This window comes from Durio zibethinus, chromosome 13 (genome assembly GCF_047325235.1).
Source record: "Durio zibethinus cultivar Kanyao isolate XHJ-2024 chromosome 13, ASM4732523v1, whole genome shotgun sequence".
NCBI classification, from domain to species: Eukaryota; Viridiplantae; Streptophyta; class Magnoliopsida; order Malvales; family Malvaceae; genus Durio; species Durio zibethinus.
Window position 1 is genome coordinate 20,952,579 of NC_143174.1, and position 25,378 is coordinate 20,977,956.

The window sequence follows — 25,378 nt, forward strand, 5'->3', positions numbered from 1 at the left end:
AAAACTAATAAAGCATTGAAGAATAGCAACGTCCGGCATAGACAGTGAAATCAAGTGACTTCACCATAACTGCAGCAGAAAAACTAATAAAAATAACATCTCAGCATCAGGATGTCACTCCTTCCATTAAGATTTTTCAACTCAATGGCAGTTCAAACTGCTCTGATTTCTAGAAGAAAAGGTAGCTCAGATGCAAGTTCGCCATAATGTGCTGTTAATGGCTTCACAATGACTAAGCTAAATCAAAGTTATACAGCAGAAGGCAGAGGAAAGCAGAGAAGACAGAAGAAGAATACAAGTTTAAAAAGAGAAGCAAGACATCAGAAAACAATCTACCTTTCCTCTTCCTTCCTCAAATATGTCTTTGAATCACGCTAATATTGATTCTGTAAATCCATTTAACTAGTCTAGGAAAGCAATTTAAACGAAGACATTTCGGAGGATCACTGTTAGTCAAATGAAAATACATTAAAGAAACTGACAATCAAGAAATTGTGATAGATGACAGAAATATAATGCAATTTTACGCTTTCATGCAAGTTGTATCTCAAATCTTGAACCAGAAGAAATCAAATATGTACTACAGGGATTTCCAAAACAAGAGAGCATTAAATGCCAGTAATAAGTTGATACTAGTAAGTTTGAGGTACATAAGTTAATCCACAAGATAAAACTCAAGAGTGGTCCTTCACGACCATGGAAGAAATTTATGAAACATTGCTGAGATGAAAGCCATATTCCTCTGCACTAATCAAGCCCCCACGTACCCATGTGGAGGAAAAAAATATACAATATAGTTGCTGCTATTGTGACCATAGGAGGAGGAAATTTCATGAGAAGACTAGCAGAGAGCAAAAAGGAAAAGATCAACAAACCATGGGCGATAAGTACCCGAGCAGGTGAACCCCTTAAATGCTATCCTCTAAAAAATTGCAGGAAAAGAAACAAATTAGGAAATATATAATGCAAGGCACCTGATAAGCATTTCCTAGGTACAAAGATTGCACTTCAGTCTAAACCCAGGAAATGGTGATTAAGTTATAAATGGTGCACATTCAAAGGATCAATACTCCATTATTGCTTAGTAATAAAAGTCTATAAACTGATTTATAAAGAAAGTGTAACTGGAAACCATACAGTCCATGCACAGATATGCTGCAACTCCTAACATCATAGTACTAGAAAACACCTAAAACTCCCTTGAACAAGAGCTGCAGAAGAAGACTATCCTGAAAGTTACTCAAATAACCTCCCTTAGTCATCTACCATGTGGTCTGTTAGTAAAGTGCTGAAGTTAAAAATTTCAGTAATCAGAAATCAAACATGATAACCTCAACTACAAAATAATAATAATAATAACCTCCCGTCCCTAGTGAATAATGACAGTTATTATTGTCAATTACCAAATTGAACCCCCTTTTGTTAACAAACCGGTGAAATCATCAATGATTCAACAATATATAGAGTAAAACTATAAGAAAGCCCTGGAAATCAGGTGGACAACGCCTTCTGATCATAATACCACCAAGAATTTGAAAGGATTTAATATGTAAATATACACCCAGGAAAATTTTTCCAGGTAATAAAACTGCAGTTTTATAAAAAAAAATCTCCCTTTTAACACAAAAATTGAAATTTTATTTCACACATACCTTGAATACAAGCAAGAAAAACATAAAGAAAAGAACAACAACAAACAAGAGCCCGACCCGACTGCCAGAATCACCACCACCCGTAGACAGCTTGTGTGTACTTATCTTTAAGCCACCTAAAGCTCCTCCTCAAGGACCCTTTGACCCTACCTTCCATACTATACATCTTGTAGCTAGCAACCCTTTTCTTCCTCTGGAATTCAGGGTCAGCAAAGCTCCACGACTTTGAAGAAGATGAGCCAGAAGTACTTTTCCCTTTCTTCAACTTGAAGTCCCTGTTGTTTCCAGTGTTATAGTTGTCAGCCATCTGGGACTGAGTACAGGAAGCACTATAGCACCTGAGATCATAAGAAGCTGAAGGCCTAGATGGTCCATGGTAGGTATCCAGCTGCATCATCCCATTAACATACGATCTTGATCTGTTGTAATCTTCCATTGAATTTTGGCAGACTCAAGAGAGATCGTGAAGGTGGCAGTGGCCTGGTGGGGGGGTTGTTTTGATAGTTGAGTTCCTTTGATCTTGACAGATAAGGAACGGACAAGAGTAGGAGAAACTGTGGGATACCATAAGAATAGAAAAGCTATGGAGGTGATAAAATAGTTATACCTTGGATTAATATAAGTTGGTTTTTTATTTTTTATTTGTTACATTTGCTATTAACTTTCCCATTTTCCTCTCCTGTGACTGACTTTGGGAGACATGGAATTGATTCTAGACGGCGTGTTTAACCGGGAATCATGCTGTCTACGGCAGTTATTTATGTTCTCCTTGGTACTATACATTTGCATTGACCAGTCATACTGTGAATCAGTAACTACTTATAAATTATCTTTTTGAAAAAGAAAACTCGTTTTGATTGCTCAACGAGCTTTACCTTTCTCTTTTGCTCGTTTTAAATTTAAAATAACTAAAGGTCCTTTGATGGTCAATGTCCTTGCCCTGCATTATGGGAGTCTAGTATTTTTTGAAGACTCGTACCATTGAATCATATTTATTTTATATGAAATGCGTATATAATATGAATATATCATAATTTATATGGCTAAGTTATTAGATTCATATATATAAATTTTATTAAAATTTTAAAGCATATTATTTTCATTTTTTTTGTTTCCCTGTAGAATCATCATGTTCATATCCGTTTTTTAGACAGGTCTAAATTTTTTTCAGGTATGTTTCAGGAGAGATTTGACAGTTAGAGACTTAAAGTCCAATACTCTGTTTCTGCATTTTATTTACTACTAGTAACTGGTAATAGCCCTGCATAACGTGAGTATAACAGAGACTGAAACTGAAAGTTACTGTTAAACTGTGCCTTTCATTCAACTATTTTTGCGTTTGTCTGTTCCATCAATAACTAAGATCAACTGATTAAAAAACCACAAATAACAAAAATCACCTCTAACAACCCGAAACCAACAGCCAACCTGTTGTTGTTTTTATGTCGCTTGTTTCTCAAACCAAAACCAGCTCACTAATCCATCACGTTGGCTTTGAAAATAATTTCTCCCAAACTCAATACCCTTTGAAGCAGTCCAAAAACTCAACTTCATTCTTTTTTCTTACTCGTTGAAAGCTTGACATGAGAAATTTAGGCATAACTCGCATGCATTTGGGGTCCCAAAATGCTTTCATAAGTCTTTTTGGAAGTCCTTTCTGATATTAAATGCAACCTTGTTATACAATACCCAAACCTAAAACCCAATAGTTAAGCAAAGGAAAGGCCAGCACTTTTTTCTTGGAGGAGCATTAAAGTTAGTGGCATCATCCTTTTTATATGCTTTGGAACACTTCTTATCCGCGGTTTACCCTACGGGCAGTGGCTTTAATCATCGATAGTGATAAGCTGCATCAGGGGCCTGGCTCCACAAAAGTTATCAACTTTAACGTAATTGTAGGACGAGAGGCTTTTGCTCGGTGGAAGTGGAGAAGCTAAGTGCTAACCACATTATATGGGCGAAAAGCTAAAAAGTCAGTAGGCCAGACAGCCCAGGATTTTAGCAAAGGCTCTAAAACGGATGAGGATGACCAAGAAATAGTTCAACCAATATCTTAAGCACTCGTTGCTCAGATAGACTTTCCAACCAAAGAGTATCTATTTGCCTCAAATAGATAGATCACATTATCTTACCATAGCTGTAAAGCACTTCCGCAGCCTCTAGAGGCAGAGAGGATTCCCTGGATCATGTTCACCGTTCACTCACTAGCGTGTTTCAGAAAAATTGAACCCAAGAAACGATTTTGAGACCAAGGGAGCCAGACAGCCTCACCCCCTCAGAATTTGTCATTAGGTCTTGCTTCAGCAGAGATCAGCACAATTTCCGTATCTGAAAGAATGCTAAACACCACGGGCCAAGCCTAGATGAATAGAACCTCTAGATCAGACCAAAACTCTCAAACAATCATGCCAATTCAGTAGCTAGAGAGCGAAAATGAATTAACTTACCACCATATCAATAAAAATCCGAGTCCAATGTTCTAAAATAATCACGCTCCCACTCTACATAATACTCTCAAATACAGAAACTAGAGTAGAAAAATAAAAACACAGATAAAGCAACAAGATTTAGAATAAAACTAGAACAATGCTACATACTTTTCTTACTTAGACACCAAATCAAAATTTGAACATCAGATGCTAAATGGTAAAGGGAACCCATCTCATTCTGCAGGAACAAAAATCTCTTCCAGCTGTAAGGGCAACAGACCACTAATACTTGTCATTTCCAAGGAGCCATTTACCCAGCCAACTCAAAACAGCATCAAATAAGATCAGCAACATTTGATGGAAGCTCCTCCACAACAACATTGTAAAACTTCTGGATGTCAAATAGCATCCTTTCATCATCCCTGGTCACAAAGTTGATGGCAACACCTTTTCTCCCAAATCTTCCACTACGACCAATTCGATGAAGGTAGTTCTCTGGTTGTGTTGGGAGATCATAATTGATCACAAGAGAGACTTGCTGAACATCAATACCACGAGCCAAGAGATCAGTGGTGATAAGTACACGAGAGGATCCAGATCGGAATTCTCTCATGATGATGTCCCTTGTATTTTGGTCCATATCTCCATGGGTAGCAGACACTGTATGGTCACGACTCCGCATCTTGTCTGTAAGCCAATCTACCTTACGCCTAGTATTCACAAAAATGACACTTTGGGTGATTGCCAAGGTCTCATAGAGATCACAAAGCGTCTCAAGCTTCCATTCCTCCTTCTCAACATTGACATAAAATTGCTTGATACCCTCAAGGGTAAGCTCATCACGTTTCACCAGAATCCTGACAGGTTTGTTCATAAACTTCCTTGTGATCTCAAGGGCTTCAGGAGGCATTGTAGCAGAGAAAACCCCTACTTGAATTTGTGGTGGCAGTAACTGGAAAATATCATAGATCTGGAACATACAAATAGCAGAAGTCAATAAAACAACAAACCAAAAAACAGAGAATCACAGCAAAAGCTTGAAAAATACCAATCAAAAAATTTTCACAATTCCTACATACATTTTTGAATGTTAATTGGTTCTTAAGCACGAACATGTAAAAACCTGCTTAAATGTTCATTATATCCAATAATTAGCTTTACAACCAAAGCCATCATCTTCTAGGCAAAGCATAAGAAAAAAAATATACATAAAGCTTATAAGTGAAAAATGGACCTGATCCTTAAAACCTCGTGAGAGCATTTCATCTGCTTCATCCAACACAAACATCTTTATGTTATCAGGGCGGAGAGATTGCCTCCTTAACATGTCAAACACACGGCCAGGTGTACCAACAACCACATGAACCCCACTTGAGAGAATCCGTTGATCTTCACGAACAATGGTCCCACCTACACAAGCATGAACCTTAACACCAAGGTAGTCACCTAATGCCCGCATAACCTTCTCAATTTGTTGTGCTAATTCTCGAGTTGGTGCAAGGACCAATGCTTGGCACTGAATTAAGCTGTAGTCAAGTTGCTGTAGAATTCCAGAGCAAAAGGTTGCCGTTTTTCCTGTTCCAGACTGTGCTTGTTGAATTACATCAAGTCCCTTGCAGAATGGTACAATCCCCCTTTGCTGAATTGCAGATGGCTTCTCAAAACCTTCAAAGAAAATTTTGACCTAGCAATCATCTTTCACACTAGCCATGTAAAGGAGTAAATTCTTGGACAATAAAAATAAATGAAGCTGTTGCTAGAACATTAAAGTCCGCATTTTCACTATGGCAAATCATAGGATCTTAATAGAACATAAATATGAGCTAAAACCCAAACTGGCAACAAACTAATTGAATTTGAATCACTTGCAAGGCCTAATTAGTTATAACATTGCTACCAGACACAGCAAATCATCAGAGTATCACTCTCTTCCCTCTTTGAAGTTTTGATTAACAAAGTAGTAGGATCCAACTTACCATAAGCATAAATGCCCCTAAGAAGATTCTCTTGCAATCCCATTGCATCAAAAGTGTCATAAACCTCATCGTATGTAGTAAAGAAATCTTGGCCATCGGCTTCAAGTCTGCTCATATCAGTTTACCAAACCAAGCCTTAGATTCCTCTCACAAAATCTGAAGCTTAGCAAACTATAAATGCAGAAGCTAAATAATCATATAAACCATGAAGAAACATAACAACCATGGTGCTACCACCAATGAGTCTGAAAGCTTAAATAACTAGAAATAATACAAGGAAATAGGAAACTTACTCATTCATTCTAGCATCATACTGGCGAGCATCAAATTGAGATCCCTCTGGTGCTGCAGCAGCCATGTCTGCAAGGGGCAACCCATATAAATAAGTCATACAAAATTAAAAATTCCATGTCTATTTCATGTAGCGTTCTCGCCAGCAAGATCCAAGCATCAGGAAGAGGACAATTGAGTTTATTCTTAATTAGAAAAATTCACCAAGGCACCACAACAAGTTCACCTATCTTGTATTTCTTCATTGTGCTAAATGCTAATAAGGTCTATGATTGTTTACGATACAAAAGACAGTCGTGCTTATCCTTAATCCATTATACTTAAAACCTGTATAATATATGTGTGAAGTAAAGGTAGAGAATCACAATTGCACAAGCAAGACAACCAATTTAAGCATTTGAAGTATATTTTGATGAACAGGCTGCAATAATTCAGCGAAGAACAATCCAAGTACCAAACTGAAGATCTGTCGGATTAAAGCAAAACCGATGTCCAAAACAACAAAAACAAGTCGGTTTCCATTCTTACACGTTGATTCTTCAAGCAAAACATAATAACAGAATAAAAAAGAAAAAACTTATCATACTAAGCAAATACTGCAATAAAAATAACGATAGCAAAAAAGGAAAAATTACCTGATAATGAATATGATTGAGAGAAGCTAGAGAGCTGTAGGTGATATCTTAGGGTTAGGGTTTTGGCTCGAACCCCTCGGATCTCTCTGTATCAGGATGTAATGCAAGAAATAGAAGGCAGAGAGAGAGACTAGATGGACAGAGACTAGGGAGACTAAAAGAAAAAGAGACTCATCATACCACCTTTCCTTTTCCGTTTTCACGATTTTACCCCTTTGCAGCCATTCTGCGGCGTCGTTTTGATTTTATTTTTAATATGCTATCCAAATAAAAAACAAACCTGCTATATTTTCCTTTAAAAAAAAAAACCCCAATACGGTAAACTTGTAAGAAAAATGTGCACATGAAATCATGAGAATGGGATTCTTAAATAAATTAGTGGTAGTATAAAATATTTTTTTGGGTCTACTATCGATTATTTTGAACCATATTGATCCATATAAGATTTGCTTTATTTCTAATCTTTTTATTTATTTAATTAATATCTAATATTTTGTCATGATCATTTTCATTATTTTATAATTTCATTCAAAAATAAAATCTATTTATTAAATTAGGCTATTAACTTGTTTATTAATCATTTATTATGTTTTTCTAATATTTTTATATTTATTTTATTTATTTGATATTTAAAAATTATGGATATTAAGTATTTATAATTTTTCATATTTATATTTGCATGTAAACATATACATATATGTAATGAAGATGTATTCTTATGTGAAAATAAGATAATATTTTATTAAAAAAATTTGAAAATGAGTTATACATGAAGAAAAATTGCAAAAATACCGATAAATTTAAAACGATACATGAAAATATGTCGGCATCAGTGCACGTTAGTACCAGAATAAAAATAAAAAAGATACGCTACTATGGTATTGACTACTTTATCCAAGTACGATGAATTACATAAATATATATAAATTTACTTTTTGTATATTAAAAACAAAAAAAAAAAGAATAAACTGAAAATGCTTTATCATAGGCCATTTGGCGGCCCAACCCAAACATGCATAGCAGGCCAATCAGCCAGCTACTTTAAGGTAAATAAAGGAAGGAGCAATTTCATTACCAAGCACTCCACGTGGCATGCATTGCTAATCCAACAATTGTAAACCGTCATTTCAAAGAATAATCACCGCACGTTCGTACAATTCATTACGTGGCGTAATCTCAACGGGCATTACAAATCATATACATACAACCGACTCCAGTAAAACAAAACTCTCCCACATAAGTTTCGATTTTCGAATTTATGTCAAATTTAATGTTCCAAACCAAAAACAACTGGGAATAATAAAATAAAAAATAAATTTGTAATTTGTCGCATATAAGCACGTTTGCTTCTCCGATTCTTCGCTAACTCGATAGCTCCAAAACTTCACACGCAAACTGCTGTTCTTGTCCAAGAAGAACCGTTCTTCAAATCCGATTCGAGTTTTTCTTCGAAAACCTCTAACCTTAAAATTTTCAGTTTCTTGTTTCAGTTTAATTTCGGAAAAAAAGAGAATTAAACCAAACAGGTGATCTTCGAGTCTCTGCTTCTGTTATTTGCGCTCTTTGCTTTTTTCTCTTCTCGAGTCTTTTTTTTATTAATAAATCGTGTATTTTTTTGTTTAATTTATAACACTAATCTGTCTTTTGATGTTGTGGCCTAAAAGAATCTGTCGTTTGATTAATTACAAATATGTATAACGTGAGGCGCTGTTTGGTTGGTTTTGTTACATTATGGTTTGGTAATTGTTGTGATCAGTGTTTTTGAGTTCTGTTTATTTACAATTATTGTTGATTATGTTTAAAAATCAGTGGTTAGGGAGATTCATCAGGATTCTACTTCACTGACAAAATTGCATGATGGATTAATTAGTTTTGTATTATTTTTAAAATTTTTATAGCATGCTTAATATATATGATAGGTTGCCTATATTTGGTTTAGATTCGATTGCTTAAGAGTTTTACTTTATTTTTCTAAGAGAATTTACGTTGCTAAAATTTTGAAAATTTATGTTCCATCTGTTACATTCACTCTGTATTAACTGCTTCGTATTTAAAGATTTCAGGACTTAATTATCTGCTCTTTCATTCTCTAAAATGCTTTACTTGTTAGGTTCCTTATATTTCCACCATTCCGTGTATGTAAACTTCTCTATGAACATTTCTTAAGCACTAAAACACATCATCATTGTATAAATGGGTCATTCTGGAGTATAAGGAAACGGCTTGTATATTTTGCATAAGATTTTATCCCTGAATAAAATTGGTATGCTTGCACCTGAACATTTATATCAAATAGAGATTCTCGTTTGTTTTCGAAAATGCCGTTTTAGTTGTGGGAAGTTATTTATATGTTGCTCTCTTATGCATATGGCACTGCATTGATAGAGTTGGGAGATGTGAAATCTTATATTGGTTGTATGGCTCTGTTATAGATATCTTACCATCTCTTATGTGATGTGTTTTTGTTATTTATTGTTACTGGTTACAGTCATGGCTGGACTTGCACCTGACGGATCACAGTATGACTCTCGTCAATATGACAGCAAAATGAATGAGTTGTAAGTTTTACATTCACCTCCAATTTTTATGTCATTAATTCTTAGTCATGTGTTAATTGTGCCAGATTTGTCTTATATTGGCTCATGATTATATGTCTTATATTGGCTCATGATTATAGCCTTTCTGATGACGGAAAAGAGTTCTTTACTACTTATGATGAGGTCTATGAGAGCTTTGATAAAATGGGTTTAAAAGAAAACCTCCTAAGAGGCATCTATGCTTATGGTAATCTTATTCTTTTCTAGTCATTTGGCCTCTCTATTGTTTAACAAAAAACAAAGCTTATGCTGAGGGCCCAAATTTATGTCATAATTCTTCCACACAGGTTTTGAGAAGCCCTCTGCAATTCAACAAAGGGGAATTGTGCCCTTCTGCAAAGGTCTAGATGTAATTCAGCAAGCACAGTCTGGTACTGGTAAAACGGCAACATTCTGCTCTGGGATCTTGCAACAGCTGGATTATGATTTATTACAATGTCAAGCTTTGGTTCTTGCTCCGACTAGAGAGCTTGCACAACAGATTGAGAAAGTCATGCGTGCTCTAGGTGATTATTTGTATGTAAAGGTTCATGCATGTGTCGGTGGAACCAGTGTTCGAGAGGATCAAAGGATCCTTGCTGCTGGTGTTCATGTTGTTGTTGGTACTCCTGGTCGTGTCTTTGACATGCTTCGCAGGCAATCCCTTCATGCAGATTCTATTAGGATGTTTGTCCTGGATGAGGCTGATGAAATGCTCTCTCGGGGTTTTAAAGATCAGGTCAGTATTTTGCCTTCGATAGTAGTAATGGTTGAGCATAATGGTTAAGTGTAACCATTTGTTGACAAGAGTTTCTTGTTGTAATGATGATGATCATGACGATGATAACACTTTACCAATAAACTACGGCTATATGCTTCATAATCAATTCAACTAGGAATATAAAAGATGGTAAGGGTCTTGCTTAAAATGAAGAAGAGGATGAAATCTAGGAGACTATGACCTTCTGTATTAGAAGACATGTTGAGAACTGGTAGTATTAATAGTTAATATATTGTTGACAATGTTTATTCTACTAATTTGATGATGATGATTCTATAACAATACATTTCAGCAAGTACCTAGGTTTTTACCAACAGATTTGGCAAGTGAAACCAAAGGAAAGTTGGCAGTGTATGCTTAAATATCCATGGGATACTTTATAGCTCTAGGAAGATGTTGAGTCTCTTCTGGTGATCTTTGCTAGATTGCATATCTTAGAGATGAGGTTAAGATATTCCAAACAGTAGTCAGTCATAGACTTTTCTCTTTTCTTGTATGACGATGAAGATATAGTATTATGTGTGATTATGCTGTATGCACTACTTTGTATGCTTTTTGGAATTATTTTATAGCAGTTATGTTTGGATTCGTAATTTGTGTCTGGAAATTTTTTATAAGCCTTGGAGATTCAAATTCCCTTATGTCTGAGAATGATTTATTACTGTCTTATGCTTTGCTCCAAAATTATTACCTAACTTTAAGCCCCACTCACCAAGATCTCTTATTATTATTATTTGCTTCTGGAAGAGTAAACATGTCCATTCTACTTGGCATTGTCATCAACTATATATATGTATACGCTGTCTGTCTATTCGCTTCTAGATGGCCTTTACTTCTCACTATTAATATAACTTTCGTGATTGATTAACCCTAATGCCTTCTTATTCAGATCTATGATATCTTCCAGCAACTCCCTGGGAAAATACAAGTTGGTGTATTTTCCGCAACAATGCCACCTGAGGCTCTTGAGATTACACGGAAGTTTATGAACAAACCTGTCAGAATTCTAGTAAAGCGTGATGAGCTCACCCTTGAAGGTATTAAGCAGTTTTATGTTAATGTTGACAAGGAGGAGTGGAAGCTTGACACACTTTGTGATCTCTATGAAACTCTGGCCATCACTCAGAGTGTGATCTTTGTTAACACCAGACGCAAAGTTGATTGGCTTACCGACAAAATGCGGAGCCGTGATCACACAGTCTCTGCCACCCATGGAGACATGGACCAGAACACAAGAGACATTATCATGCGGGAGTTTCGTTCAGGATCTTCTCGTGTGCTAATCACCACTGATCTCTTGGCTCGAGGGATTGATGTCCAACAGGTCTCCTTGGTTATTAACTATGATTTGCCGACTCAACCAGAGAACTATCTTCACCGCATTGGTCGAGGTGGAAGATTTGGGAGGAAGGGTGTTGCAATCAACTTTGTAACGCGAGATGATGAAAGGATGCTTGCTGACATTCAGAAGTTCTACAATGTAATGATTGAGGAGCTTCCTGCAAATGTTGCGGATTTGATCTGATTGGGCCTCCATTTTTATACACATGAGAAAAGATGTCTGTTTGTTTTAGTTAGGGGAAAATATTGAACTGGGTTTGCTATTTTTGACTTCATTATAATCATTGTTGTTGTTATAATTAGCCATTATCTTTTTTGTTTATTTCTCTTTTTGGTCTCCTGAGTTTTTGGGAAAATCTTGTTTAATTATCGTTATATTCCGAGACAAATTTTTGATTAAAAACAGAGATGAATGTGTTTTATTTCCCCAATTTCTTTCTCCATAAAACAAAAGACAAGAATAGGGAGATCACAATCCACATCTCTGTAAATGCTCTTTTCAGCTACAATGTTTCTTTTTTCTTTTTTTTTTTTTTAAGGGAAAATCTTAGAACAAATTGTAAAAGAGTTTGTTTGGGTTCATGCATGGGAAGATGTTGTGCCGCCCCTCTAAATCAATCGGATCCATTCGTGATATAAAGTAAGAGAAGCATGCGGAAGAAGCACATGCATCTGATCCAACCCTGAATCATCACATGCTTAACATTGAGCTGTCGTCGACACACAAAATGGTTCTCATTCCCTCTGTTTTAATATCATGGAAGTTCATGGTCCACCGCAATCCACATTGCCCGTATCTCTTTTAGTATTTGTAATTTAAAAATCTCATACACATTTTAACCAAGGAAAAAAAAAATTAAGATACTCCACATTTTTCTTGGGAAGAAACTCGATTGTCTCCATCCTTCTATATATAATGGTTATATTTTTTTATATTTAAAATTATCAAATTTTAAATTTTAATTATTAAAAGTAAGAATTCTAATTACATTTCTTAATAGCTGCTGCTATTAAATTTGTCCTTTGGACAGTCTTACAGGTAGGAGTGATAAAGGTTTAGATTAAATTAAATTAAGTTTAATTTTTTTTGAATAATACATAAAATTATAAATTTTTAAAATTCGATCTTAATCCGAATTGAATTTTCATATAATCCAATTAACCTAAATTCTATTGGTCCAGTTTGATTTATCAATTTTTTAAATTTATTTTTTTTTTTGTTTTCTATAAATTATTTTAATATAATTTTTAATTTATTTAGATAGATTTAGGTATAAAATAATTATATATATTTTATAAAAATTTTAAAAATATATAAGTTAACAAAAATATATAAATCGGTTCGATTCGATTTTTTTTCAATTTTTTATTTTTCAGTTCAAACATAATATATGTATATATTTAATATCCAAATTTAATCCAAATCAAATGAAAAAAATCGATTTGATTCGAGTCGAATATTAATATTTCAAATCAATTTTTAATTTTTTTGATTTTTTTCTCACCACAACTTGCATGTAAGTTAATTAGACTAGTTTAGCATTAATGAATTTTTTTTCAATACTCTTATTTAACTCTAAAATACTGATCAATAATCACTTGATTTATTGATAGAGTGTTAAACTTTTAGTTTTCATAATTAATGTTTAAATTTTAACAACCTTAAGTATAAAAAAAACTCTAAGATATTAAAGATCATATTTAGAAACTAATTCTCAAAACGATTCATATAGCTAATAGCAGTAGATCAATGGGATATTCATATATTCTAAGTAATATTTTATGGATTTGGTGTTAACATACATTACTCATTGCTAAAATGTTTACAAATTCAGAACAAATGAATAAAGATCTTTATTTTTGTTCCAAATTAAATATATAATCAAGATTATCATCCTTTACAAACGCATCCTTAGGTGGGAATTTGAATAAAGTTCTCATATATATTATTGAGATATGATATATGTAATATTGAAATTTGTTACATTTGAAAGATTATAGAATATGCTTGAAACTTTGTCTTTCTCCTCAAGACATGTGACCAAGAAAAAAGAAAAAGAAAAAGAAAAAGAAAATGGAATTATGGTAAGTGGATAATAATTATTAGATAGATAGGTGATTCTTGATTGGACACCATTTAGGACAGCTCCTGGTTTCACATTACTGATTTGTTGCTTTTCTGAATGCAACTTTTGTCTTTTTCTATTTCTTGGACTTCCATGGAAAGGATGGAATCATTTAGGATGGGGAATAGATTGTGCTAGGAGTTGCAAACGCAAATGCAAAGCAATAAACTCATGGCTGGTCCGAGCCAGTAGGGTCGAGCTTGCCCTAAGTTGCCACTTGGAACCCACACAGATAGACCCAATCTCTAGCTACTTGCCGAAAGTGTCAGAAAAGATATGATAATCCTATAACATGCTCCTTGACCTGCGATTGGGGTTACCACATAAAAGACAGGAAAAGAGAAAGGCCTTAGCCCTTAACCGTGCATGTATATGCGATATAACAGAAGAAGAAGAAGATGCTTATCATAATTGTAGAAGCAAGTTGGAGTTGGAGTTGGGGTTGGGGTGGTGGATGGTGTGCCCTCTTTTGAACAGATTGATTTTTTTTTTTTTCTTTCAAAGTAGCCGGGAAAAGGGAATAACCACATGTATGGCAACCGCCTCTCTCATCTTCCACTCTTGAAAGGGAAAGTTCAGACCACAAACAACAAATACCCCACTTCCATAATGGGAAAATTTTATAATTCTTTTGTTGTACCCAACATATGTCCTCATTCCAAGTACAATAAATTAATCAGATTATTCTCCATTACATGACTCCTTTTACATTTGTTTAATTGAGAAATGGGTATACTCTTTATTTTTCAAATAGTATCATATGATATGCATATATTAATTCATACATAGATTTATGATCTGATTATGATCTTAATTAGGATTATGCTATTGGATCAACGTGATTTGCATCATTACATTAAACGGGAAGCATGCATGATTTGGGGAAAAAATGGCATGTAATTAATTAATTAATTAATTAATTAATTAAGATTATCAATGCTTGTTGGCACTTTACGCAAGTATATATCAAATCTAATGGAGATTATAATACTACGCAATAAGGAATGTAGAAAAGGCATGACGTCCCAGCGAACCAACCACGCATTTGGAGTGATTGGTCGAACATTATCAGTGATTCTTTACATAATTATCTATGTTTAATTAATATAAAGCATATATACTTTAAGCTGCTTTAGCGGCGGATTGGATCTTTGCCATTTCATGCGTTCATGAGGTTGTGTTGAGCTCTCATTGGCTGATCCTAGCTGACTCTTCTCATCTTTTTTTTCTTCTTCTTCTTTCTCTTTTTCCAAAGGCAATGGGAACCGACCAGCTGCATGCAGATTTGGGTCCCAATTTCATTTTTTTGTATTAGTAATGAACTTAACCATATGACACCTTTGGTAACTTAATTAACTTCCTAATTTCAAATGCTTTGATACTAATAAAAAGGGTAAAAGGGATATATAGGGGGAATTCAAACCTTGAACGTACTACTCCAATATAATCATGTCAGGAGCTAGCCATACATGTAGAAAAGAATCATGGTAAAAAATGTTCTCGTTCTATAAGCCAAAGCTCGAAATAATGTACTTGATCTTGGTGTATAAAATAAAGGAATTTTAAGGAAAAGGAAGTGAAATGGAATGGAATAGGATAAAGACTCATATATCCTAGATTCCATTTCCCACATTTAGGGGCTAATGTTAGAGAATTTACAGAGATGAGATTCCTCTCTATTAGAATAGACTAATGCCATATAAACAAACTATGAACAGATTCAAAATCAAATATACAGGTCTACCTTCCAACACAAGTGTGGTGGATATTTATATATATATATATATATATATATATATATATAAACAAAATAGTTAGACCTTAACTTCCTTTGTTAACTAACTTATTTGAAAGTTGGAGATATTAAACTACTTAAACAAAATAATAATCTTTGCAACAATATAGCATATATGATTCATCTTTTTGTGGCTGCAGCTCTGTTCTTTGTGTTCCAGCCTAGCTATATGTTTTTCCATTGCGGCTGCTGGTGTGGCTTTGGTTGTTTCTTTTTGGGTGTATAACCTATATCTCCTTTGTTTTTTGTTATGGTTTGCTAGTACTCCTTATCTTTGCTGCCCTATTTTCCATTAGATTAACAAATCTCATCTTTCCAAGGAGGAACAAACAATCAACACAGAACATTGAAAAAGATAAGATTCAATATTAACATTTATATGACAAAATATCACCAGATATTTCCATATGTAGCAGTTACCATAATTCTAATATTATAACTTATACTATAAATATAATCTCTCTTCCAAATCAATTAAGCGTGGAAATAGTTTCAAAAAAACTCTTCTTCAAGAAGACATTTAATATGGAAAGAGCAGATTCATTTCATCAGACCAATTTGAAAAGAGATAAGATTGAGTCATTGAGAGTTGATGAACACAATATAAAAGAGAAAGCTTGAGGATTGGAGGGGGTCTTTAGACTTCTTTTTCTTCAATCTCTGAATAATGGTATTAAAATATTTGGGAGCGATCAATAAAAGATAAAACCATATTTATTCCAAGTAAACCTGATGCAACCGCTCTCTTTTCCATTATTCTATATAAAGCACCTATACTCAATTGTTTCCCACACCAAACCAAAGCAAAGCAAAATAAAGAGATGTTTCAGTACTCTAACATTGGAACATTTCTGGGTATACAGGGTTGTGTATATATATAATATACCTAAAGAGATATAAAGGGTGCCTTGATTCCACCTTCAACATGGTTTGGTAGGAAGTTCCTAATAATCTGTCTGCTAAAAGTGTTTTAGGGTAAGGGAGGTGACAGAAGAGAGTGAGCACCCGGGGTGTTTTCTTGCATGCTTGGCTTTCATGCTTGAAGCTCTGCGTGCTCTCTCTCTATCTGTCATCCACTTCTCTCCCTCTCTCTCTCTCTCTCTCTCTCTCTCTCTCTCTCTCTCTAAGGAAAATGTCATGACAATAGCAGTCTTCCTTCGCAATGGCAAGTCATTCCGATGGGATGGCTTATAATCCTGAAATCAATTTTAGTATGCTACTATATGCTTTTGTTTCTATATGTAGTTAACTTGTTTGTTTATGTGAAGATATTGCAGTTTCACTGGTGGTTGGATTTACCAAGTTCTATCAAGTGGTTATTACATTACATGATCTTTCATATGATAAACTTAATTTCATTAGATATTCACTCGGAGTGAATATCATTTTGTCTTTCCCTTCTCTTCCTCAAACTTATTGGTATATGGTATGATATACGAATGAATATCTCCTCCATGTTTGAAAACTAGTTCTTTTGTGAAACAGATGTGTGTACGTACGCGCTCAAGCAGAAAAGGAGGTCCTAGAGAAGAACAACCAGAAACTACAAGCTATTGATCCGTAAACATGAGCTCAGTGTTTCAAGGAGACGCAGCTGGTTCTTAATCATTTGTTAACTCTTATCTGAAAAACCACCTGTAAGAAAGAACCATAATTATTTTAGTCATTTCGCTCACTTTTTATCTTTGTTGTTCTTTGGTGAACCCAATCTAAATAATTTAAAGTTTCTTAAACTGTCCTCCACCTCTTGGTCTAGTGGCTATGGAGGCTTTACGAGGGCATAGAGATCCTGGTTTCTCTATAATTGCTACCTGAACAAAAAAAAAAACAAGTTTCTTGAACTAATTAATGGTGGAGTCCTAAGTGTAATGATCCATAGTTTGTCTCCTGAAAGAGGTTTTGAGCGTTTTGGCTTAACCAATCTTAAAATTTTAAACCATGAATTCAGTACAATATAATAGGGTCGTGAGATTGCTATTCTGCTTGATTAATCATTTGAAAAAAAAAAAAAAAGAACAGTAATGGTTTGGGAACGAAGGGATAATTAACGAGAATGAAGAAGCCAATATCTTAACACTTGCAAATTAATCACTCCCTGATCTCATCATTTTTTTTTTTTTTGGCCAAGGTTCTCATCATGTTCAATATTTATGACATTTTCTTCATAATTAATCATTTAAAACTCACAGCAAATGAACGATAATAATATTTCAATACAGAATTGAGTGCTTAATTTCTTTCATGGTTAACAGTAAAATTTTCGGTCCTTTGCTTGATGGCCATTTCATCATTCAAAAGACCTTCCCTTCCCTCTCCATTTGTGGCATATAGGACTAAGATCTTATTCCATTCTCTTCATGATTGACACACAGAAAATATTACAATACAAAGCTACAAATATGAATTTAATACTAATATATATCAAGTACTTATTTTAAGCAGATGAAAGCCTAAGATATCTTTCAGTATATTCGGAAATACATGATATTTAGTGCAGAAGTTGGGATGTGCTCGTTGAAACTGTTCTCTGAAAACCAAGACTGATTAAGCATTGAGACCGATCAGTTGGACTTTCCTTTCGCCCACTTGTCTACGAGTCTAAAACCAAATTGAGATGCAGCTGATAGTATAGATGGCTCATCAACTCGCCGAAAGATATGACACAGAATTAGTGCAGGCGCTTGGTTCTTCTTAGCACTTCTGTTGGATGAAACTCTCTTGCAGTTGAAAACAAAGGTAAAATAGCTTCAGGAATGTAAGTACTAAGTAAACTCTGTTCCTATTTTGGGTCAATAGCTCGAGTGCTTTTCTAGTGGCAACCACAATGCTTGCTGATACAGCAGCAACCATTGAACAGTAGCCTCCACTGCCGCACCCCAATTCCTAAACCCTTTTCCCTGAAACAATATTCAGAGAAGCAAATTGTAACTTACAAATGTTGATGTTTGGCATCGGAGAAGCAATATCTAATATTGCATCAGACATTAACAACCAGCAATATTGAACAGCCAGTCCAAATTCTGAGGCTTGGTAATGGTGATGGTACATTAAAGTAATAACACGGCAATAGTAGCAGTAGCCATAGAAGGAGAAAATGAAACGGCTAGGAACTTATACTATCTTGATGCCTCCTGTAGAATCGATCCCTATACTTCTTAGCACCTCTTTCATACTTGTATGCAAAACGGAACATTTTGTTTAAAGGACCACGTATGACTTGATGCAGGCCAAGGATTGAGAAGAAAAAAAAAAAAAAAACTACTATGAGCACCTTTCCAAAAGGGGGAAACCCCAGTGGTAGTGGGACGGTATATTTCAATCCTCTGTGCCGGTTGTTGCTGCTCCACATTGTTTTGCGTATTGGAATCCATCATTCGATAAGCCTGTTCGGCAAAAACAGATTCTCAGAAGCGAAACAATTAACATGACAACTATGTGTCAGTGGATTCAGGCATGATCTCATAATTTAACTCAATAGAAAGTATTTCAAAACCAAAAAAAAAAAAAAGCCTTCAATCTACCCGCGTTTACTACGCGTGAAGGCAGGAGCAGGGAAATAGAAGATAAGAGACAACAAAAAGAGTTAAGAGACGGAGGGTTTGGGCTTTTGCTTGCTGAAGGTGAATGCTTGGCGCCCTGTTCAGAAGTTAGGCTGAAGCCATGAACGCAACGCTTTCGTCCTTTTTTTTTTCCTTTTTCTTGTTACCGTTAACTCGCCGTGTTTAACATTAACCAGATATAATAATATGTTTTCGGTAGTTTTTTTTTTCCCCTGACATTAACCTGTTTAGAAAATGAAACCAGTTATGCTGGGAGAGGAAATAAGCCTGAACGAGTCTGTTGGAAAATCACTGTATATATTTTGAATTTAAGTTTGCGTAATAGGATGAATAAAATAATGAAAAGATAAAAAATTAAAAGAATAAAAAAGTAAAAACATAGAGAATATATATTTTTAATAGTTTCATTGGTGGTGTAGTTGAAAAAATAAAGAAGTTAGAAAATTTTTTTTTCATTCATTGCTCGATAAGATTGAAAAAGAAAACAAAACAAAAATTATATAATTTTATCATATTAACTTTTTATAATTTAAGATGAAATATAAATCTAAAAATGATAAATGATTTTATAAATATGCAATTTGAAATGATTTAATTTTATTAATAAATGAAAAAATAAAAATCTTTATTTTTTTTCTCCTCTCTTTTTTCTTTCCGATAGCTAAAATTCTTTATTTATTTATTTATTCAGTTTTCCACCCTTTCCCATTCATCCTATCACATTTTTAATCTAGTAAGCACGCCCAAAATGAAATTACCCAAGAAAACGAGATGCCAACCTCTCACACTATTCCTTACTAAATTTGTGAAATTTGTATTGTTAATCTTTCTTCTATATAGTACAACACATTTTCCAGGGATACCAACGGACAGATGATTACACACAATTAAGGCAAAATTTTGAAGGGTTAAAAATAAAAGAATGGATAAGTGAAATAAGTGATGAGCTACCTAGGATGCTTCACCAAGCTTCTTATCAGTCTGCAATATGAGACTGTTCAGTTCCTTCCCGTGCGCATTATCGCACTCTCTGTTTCATCAGCAGTAGCTTCAACACCGTTCTCCACAACAGCCTGAGGTTTTCGGAAGTAGTCTTTTCCTCCCCATTACTAACCGGTTTAGGGGGTTCTTTTAATGATGAGATTGTTAAAAAGGCGACTAACTCCATCATATAAATTCTTTGCATCCATGATAAGGGCAACTCCACTAGGGTAACTACGACTAAAGCACGTTGCACACTAGGGAAAGCAACCTACAAACGAGGGAAGTTTTGTCAGCACATGAAAACTGTCCAATATGCTTTACAAATAGAACTTGCAGGTGACAATCTGCCTAATTTCATTGGAATACACCTCTGTAAATGCTCAGCAAAGCGAGAGGAAAAGCCCAGACTCATTTTCTTTGAGCATCCGTGCTGCGTTGTACCTCAGTGGAGAGTCAGAAACAGCCTGCAATCCCTTAATTAATTCTTGAGCAAGAACATTCTTCAAACTTACTGGGGCACAAGGGCGTGTCTCATTCATTGCAGCAGAAACACCTAAAATCACCAGAGAAAGACAAGTCAATGTCTACAAAAGGAGCAATTCTATGAAACAGAAGCTTTCACTCACAAGATTAAAGGAATTGAATGAGAATTATCATGATAGAGTATAGTTTTGCAGACAACCTTCAGATTATATAAAACTTTATTAACTTAAGCTATCAACCATTTAAAAAGAACAGATACTTCAAGAAACACCTCAATTCCTAGCAATCCAGTTATATAAAACCAATAACATTGAACCATCAAAAAATTAAATTAAGGAATAAAACTGGTTCTCTTTTGCCTTTACACAAGATTGTTATGGATGAAAATAGATTGAATCCAAGAGTTAAAATGTCTAATGCAACCTAACTATCACTCCCTTGACAGCTCTACTGTCATTATTCCTTTGATAGTTTATCCAAACTTTGACTTCAGAAATAAAACTTTGAACCATCAAAACTTTGACTTAAGAAATAAGACTGGTTCTCTTTTGCCTTTACACTCAACATAAGAGTTTTAGATGACAATAGCTTGAATCTAAAAGTTAGAATGACTAATGCAACCTAATTATCGCTCCCTTGACAGCTCTTACTCCTGTGATAGTTTTATCCAAACCATTTGTTACCATGCAATCTGATGTGAAGTAATCTGATGCATAGCCCCAACTAAAAAGAAGCCCACCATCATAATTCTCTTCACTTCCAGATGTATCATCAGCAAATATTGCTCAATATTGGTTAACAACATCGAAAAGATGCATTCTATGACAACTTGTCAACCCTTTTAAATACTCATAAGCATTTCTCTGGTCCAAATCCTCAAGAATTCCAGAAAGCCACATCCCTCGGCATCTCAAAAACTGAACTATGAAATAAAGCTGTCAGAAAGGGACACATGAAAGTAAACTAAACATGGGAGTGAGGGTGGGGAGAGTGAGGATGGAAATTGATCAAGTAGCTCAGCAAAACTTACCAGCAATTGCATTTCATACTCTCTAAACACTCCTATATCCAATAATCCAAAGGCATTCTGGTAACTGCAATACACAGACTACATGCTTGACTAAAATTCCAAATAAAATCAAGCTTCTCTCATGGCATATGTTGAACATCACTGCCAAACAAATACCTGAATATTAGAGCAAAGCTTTTGGAGAAGCTGAGAGAGAAGAGATTGGGTTGTCTGCCTAACTTCTGCAGCCAGTGCTTGAATGACAGGTAATCTTTCAAGAAGGGAAAAACAAAGCTCAGTCAGCTGTCTTCCAAAGTTGACAATGGAAGGAAATAGTAGAGGTTAACTCACTTGGGGTATATGGTTGACATTTTGCAAACAAATGCTTCTAAATCAAGAGCTTCATCATAATTTCCATTTCGTACACATCTGCAGAAAAATTGAATTTAATTAGGCATTCTGGAATGTAGTCTGTAAGACTAAGTGCCTCAACATTAACTATTTATTAAGCACATATGTGTCCATAAGCTGAGGAATCTCAAGCAAGTCAAGCAAAGTACTCTGATTTGCTAGCAGGTTCTGGTTCATCTTCCTCTCCTCCAAAATCTGGTCAGCAGATTCAATGAACTCAGAGCAACTGGATGTCAGGTTTGGGATCTCAGTTATCTGCAAAGCCAAAACCCTACTTATAAGCATATCTGCAAAAGGAACTTAAGATTTCTAAGGATCAAAAAACATAACTTAGAAGATCAATGCATCATCAATTCACCATCTATATAGGATGCCTAAATCACGTAAAAGTTAGGCCAGTCCTTTTTTTTTTTCTCTTTTAACTTAAGAGTTTTCCTTTTGTTATTCTGCGGTTGCCATGAGATTGATTCCCTCCTCTTAGAAGTAAAGTAACCTTACCTAATCTCATTGGTCATCAACATCAAAATATAAGTTCCGTCTTCTTTCTACACTTAATGAATCTTGTACATACAAATATATAGAGAGAAGCAAACACATGGATAGCAGAAACTGTTTTCAATTACTCTTAATTCATCACTCAGGGAGAAACCCAACTGTATGCGCTCATGCTTTTAAACAAAGATGCTTTCACAACTAATTCAGGCATCACATCTAACAAAACATAATTGAAGCTACTTTTCAAGATTTTTGCTCTTATATTCATAAGCAAAGAAAACCAGTAATCTTGGGATTCACTATGTAGCCAGGAATGTAATAAACCATCCAATAGTACTCCATAAAATCACAATCTTACTAACTACTTTTAGATCCTAACAACCAAACCTTTCCGATTGATACTTTCAAGAGTCTTTAACAAATCTCTTTGAAGATTGGCCAAAAAAATACAAAGCTCTTTGAAAACAATTATAGAACCTCCTTGAATTTTGGTTCCCAAATGCCAGTAGCTAAAATTAAAGGAAAATGAAGTTTATAATTATTAAGTTGCATGCATTGTACTCTTTTCCAATCTTCTAATCTAACTACTGTACATTTCCTACTTCAAAATTAGTTCATAACAATCTATAGATCAAATGACATCTCAGTATCAGAAAGCAAATAATAAGTACCAGAACCTAAAAAAAATAAAAATATGAAAATTGAATTAAAAAAGAAAGGTAATTACCAGAGATTCAAGATGCTTATCGATAGAAAACGCTTCCTCTTTGATCGCAACCAACGCATCCGCGGCAGCAATGAAAGAGCGGTAATTACCAACCGCCACTTCTTGAATTTGCCTCTGAATCCTCTCCGCATCAACTCGAACAAGCTCCGGCTCCTTTTCATTCAGAAACAACAAACACGATTCAATCTCAAACAGCTTACATAAAGAAATGAAGAGAGCCAAAAACAGAAACGAGTGAAACGGACCTTATGAAGGCTATCGGTAGTGAAAGAGAGGAGTTCGGAAACGTAAGACTGTTGAGAGACGGAGGCGAGAGGGAGGAGAAGGGCCGTGGCGGAGGTAGGTGACGCCGATGGGGAAACGGTGTCGTCTCCATTCTATAGTTCCATTACCAATGTTAAATTGTGGTTTTGTTGGATCCTCTCTAGGAGGGAGAAACAGATTCGGAATCTGTTTTAATGGATCCGCTAGAGATTTTTTCTGGTTCCGCTTTTTCTTTTTTTATCTGAAAGATGTTGGTACTGACTCCGAGAACAGGCTGCGGGCTAAATCTTTGGCCTTGTGTTGTGAGCCAATATTGTATAGGGATAACAACCACGGCTCCCAGAATTTGTGCAAACGGGAACGGTAAGTGAGTTTCATAAGTGCTTTTTTACTTTGACGTTGGATATTAAGGATATTCAAATAGATAAGTTGTCCCGGCTAAAAGTATAATAGAGTTGAATTGAAAATTTTGAGTTCGATTTTCGAACTTGGAACTTAATACTCAGTTTAAATTTGATTAAATTTTATATTTTTAATTTAAATTTATTTTGTAATTGAAATTAAGCTATTTAAATTTATTTGATTAAATTTGATTAATATATAAAAATAAATTTAATTTTTATATTCGATAAAAATTTAATATTCGATATTAAAATTTTTTATAATTATTTTTTATCAAACATAATAAAAAATATCTTGAATAATTTTTTATCATTTTTTTGAATTATTCAAGATGTTATTGATTAGAAACGTTTTGAATAATTTTTTACAAAAAATTAAATAAAATTATTCAAGATATTTTTTATTAAAAAAATATTGAATAATTTCTTTTAATTTTTATAAAGAAATTATTCAAAGCATTTTTTAAGCAAAAAAGCTTTGAATAATTTCTTTCAATTTTTTATTTGAATTATTTAAGGTATTTTTACTTAAAAAATGCTTTAAATAATCCTTTATAAAAAATTGAATAAGGTTATTTAAAGCATTTTTAGTAAAAAAAATCTTCAAAAATCTCCTTCAATTTTTATAAAAAGATTATTCATTACGTTTTTAGCTTAAAACGCCTTGAATAATCGTGTCAATTTTTTTAGAAGGGATTATAATTTTTTTTATTATTCAAGATAATTAAATAAGATTATTCAATATATTTTTGATCAAAAAAATATTAAATAATCCATTACAATTTTTATGAAAGGATTATTTAAGGTATTTTTTGTCAAAAATATCTTGAATAATCTCTTCTAATTTTTTATTAGGAATTATTCAAGACGTTTTTGCTTAAAAAATGTCTCGAATAATCCCTTACAAAAAATTAAATGTAAATATTCAAAAAAAAATGGAAGAGGATTATTTAAAGTTTTTTTGTCCAAAAAGACCTTGAATAATCCTTATTAATTTTTATTAGGAAATTATTTAAAGCATTTTCTGATAAAAAACGTTTAGAATAATCTCAAAAAAAAATTTGAAATGAATTATTCAAAACATTTTGTGCTAAAAACACTTTAAATAATCTTTTTTTAATTTTTATAAGGATTATTCAAGACGTTTTTTTTTTTTTTGTTAAAAAACGATTTAAATAGAAAAACTCAATTAGGCTCGCTAACAATTTGAGCCGAGTGTTAATATATTTGAACTTAACTTGTTTGATAAGTCAAGCTGCTTGAGCTCGAACTTGACTCGATAATTATCGAATCAAATTCGAGTTTTAATCAAATCGAATCGAGTAGCTTACAAATATTAATTTATTATTTACACCATTAATCATAACTTTAGGTCAAGACGGATATTCAAAGACAATAGGTGCAAGACGTAAGTTAAAGGAAACAAAATTTCCTACGGAATA

General features: G+C 34.1%; 3 protein-coding genes and 2 pseudogenes across 5 annotated transcripts; 1 reads left to right on the forward strand and 4 right to left on the reverse strand.

Moving 5' to 3' along the window:
• Nucleotides 1-1,580: 1,580 nt before the first annotated feature.
• On the reverse strand, nucleotides 1,581-2,236 carry LOC111304120 (uncharacterized). Its single transcript, XM_022900635.2, has one exon. It carries the CDS (start codon nucleotides 2,086-2,088, stop codon nucleotides 1,723-1,725), a length of 366 nt encoding a protein of 121 aa, XP_022756370.1. The 5' UTR covers nucleotides 2,089-2,236; the 3' UTR covers nucleotides 1,581-1,722.
• A 1,850-nt stretch (nucleotides 2,237-4,086) lies between these two features.
• On the reverse strand, nucleotides 4,087-7,102 carry LOC111302989 (eukaryotic initiation factor 4A-15). The gene is made up of 5 exons (XM_022898939.2): nucleotides 6,984-7,102; nucleotides 6,351-6,417; nucleotides 6,058-6,164; nucleotides 5,316-5,746; nucleotides 4,087-5,051 (listed from the first exon to the last, which is right to left on the reverse strand). The coding sequence occupies exons 2-5, from the start codon at nucleotides 6,413-6,415 to the stop codon at nucleotides 4,416-4,418; spliced, it is 1,239 nt and encodes a 412-aa protein (XP_022754674.1). The 5' UTR covers nucleotides 6,416-6,417; nucleotides 6,984-7,102; the 3' UTR covers nucleotides 4,087-4,415.
• A 1,112-nt stretch (nucleotides 7,103-8,214) lies between these two features.
• Nucleotides 8,215-12,019, forward strand: LOC111302990 (eukaryotic initiation factor 4A-9-like). Of its 2 annotated transcripts, XM_022898940.2 has the most exons (5): nucleotides 8,215-8,509; nucleotides 9,472-9,541; nucleotides 9,661-9,767; nucleotides 9,868-10,298; nucleotides 11,230-12,019. In XM_022898940.2, exons 2-5 carry the CDS (start codon nucleotides 9,474-9,476, stop codon nucleotides 11,863-11,865), a joined length of 1,242 nt encoding a protein of 413 aa, XP_022754675.1. In that variant the 5' UTR covers nucleotides 8,215-8,509; nucleotides 9,472-9,473; the 3' UTR covers nucleotides 11,866-12,019. The 2 variants fall into 2 exon arrangements, with proteins under 2 accessions (XP_022754675.1, XP_089598137.1); XM_089742011.1 differs by lacking the exons at nucleotides 8,215-8,509; nucleotides 9,661-9,767 and having other exon boundaries at nucleotides 9,479-9,541.
• Nucleotides 12,020-18,029: 6,010 nt separating this feature from the next.
• Nucleotides 18,030-18,786, reverse strand: LOC149515411 (uncharacterized; annotated as a pseudogene).
• A 2,342-nt stretch (nucleotides 18,787-21,128) lies between these two features.
• LOC111302548 (conserved oligomeric Golgi complex subunit 8-like) lies at nucleotides 21,129-23,660 on the reverse strand (annotated as a pseudogene). Its single transcript, XR_016326565.1, has 7 exons — nucleotides 23,517-23,660; nucleotides 23,272-23,424; nucleotides 22,138-22,304; nucleotides 21,990-22,067; nucleotides 21,816-21,909; nucleotides 21,660-21,723; nucleotides 21,129-21,546 (listed from the first exon to the last, which is right to left on the reverse strand). The product of XR_016326565.1 is annotated as a conserved oligomeric Golgi complex subunit 8-like (transcript).
• Nucleotides 23,661-25,378: the final 1,718 nt, after the last annotated feature.

Bases quoted from the DNA above. Each gene is read 5' to 3' on its own strand.
- LOC111302989 (XM_022898939.2), bottom strand. From the start codon at position 6,415: ATGGCTGCTGCAGCACCAGAGGGATCTCAATTTGATGCTCGCCAGTAT. The intron at 6,165-6,350 runs GTAAGTTTCCTA...TGATATGAGCAG, and splicing joins TATGATGCTAGAATGAATGA to ACTTGAAGCCGATGGCCAAG. The intron at 5,052-5,315 runs GTCCATTTTTCA...TGTATGTTCCAG, and splicing joins CACGAGGTTTTAAGGATCAG to ATCTATGATATTTTCCAGTT.
- LOC111302990 (XM_022898940.2), top strand. From the start codon at position 9,474: ATGGCTGGACTTGCACCTGACGGATCACAGTATGACTCTCGTCAATAT. The intron at 9,768-9,867 runs GTAATCTTATTC...TCTTCCACACAG, and splicing joins AAGAGGCATCTATGCTTATG to GTTTTGAGAAGCCCTCTGCA. The intron at 10,299-11,229 runs GTCAGTATTTTG...CTTCTTATTCAG, and splicing joins CTCGGGGTTTTAAAGATCAG to ATCTATGATATCTTCCAGCA.
- LOC111304120 (XM_022900635.2), bottom strand. From the start codon at position 2,088: ATGGAAGATTACAACAGATCAAGATCGTATGTTAATGGGATGATGCAG.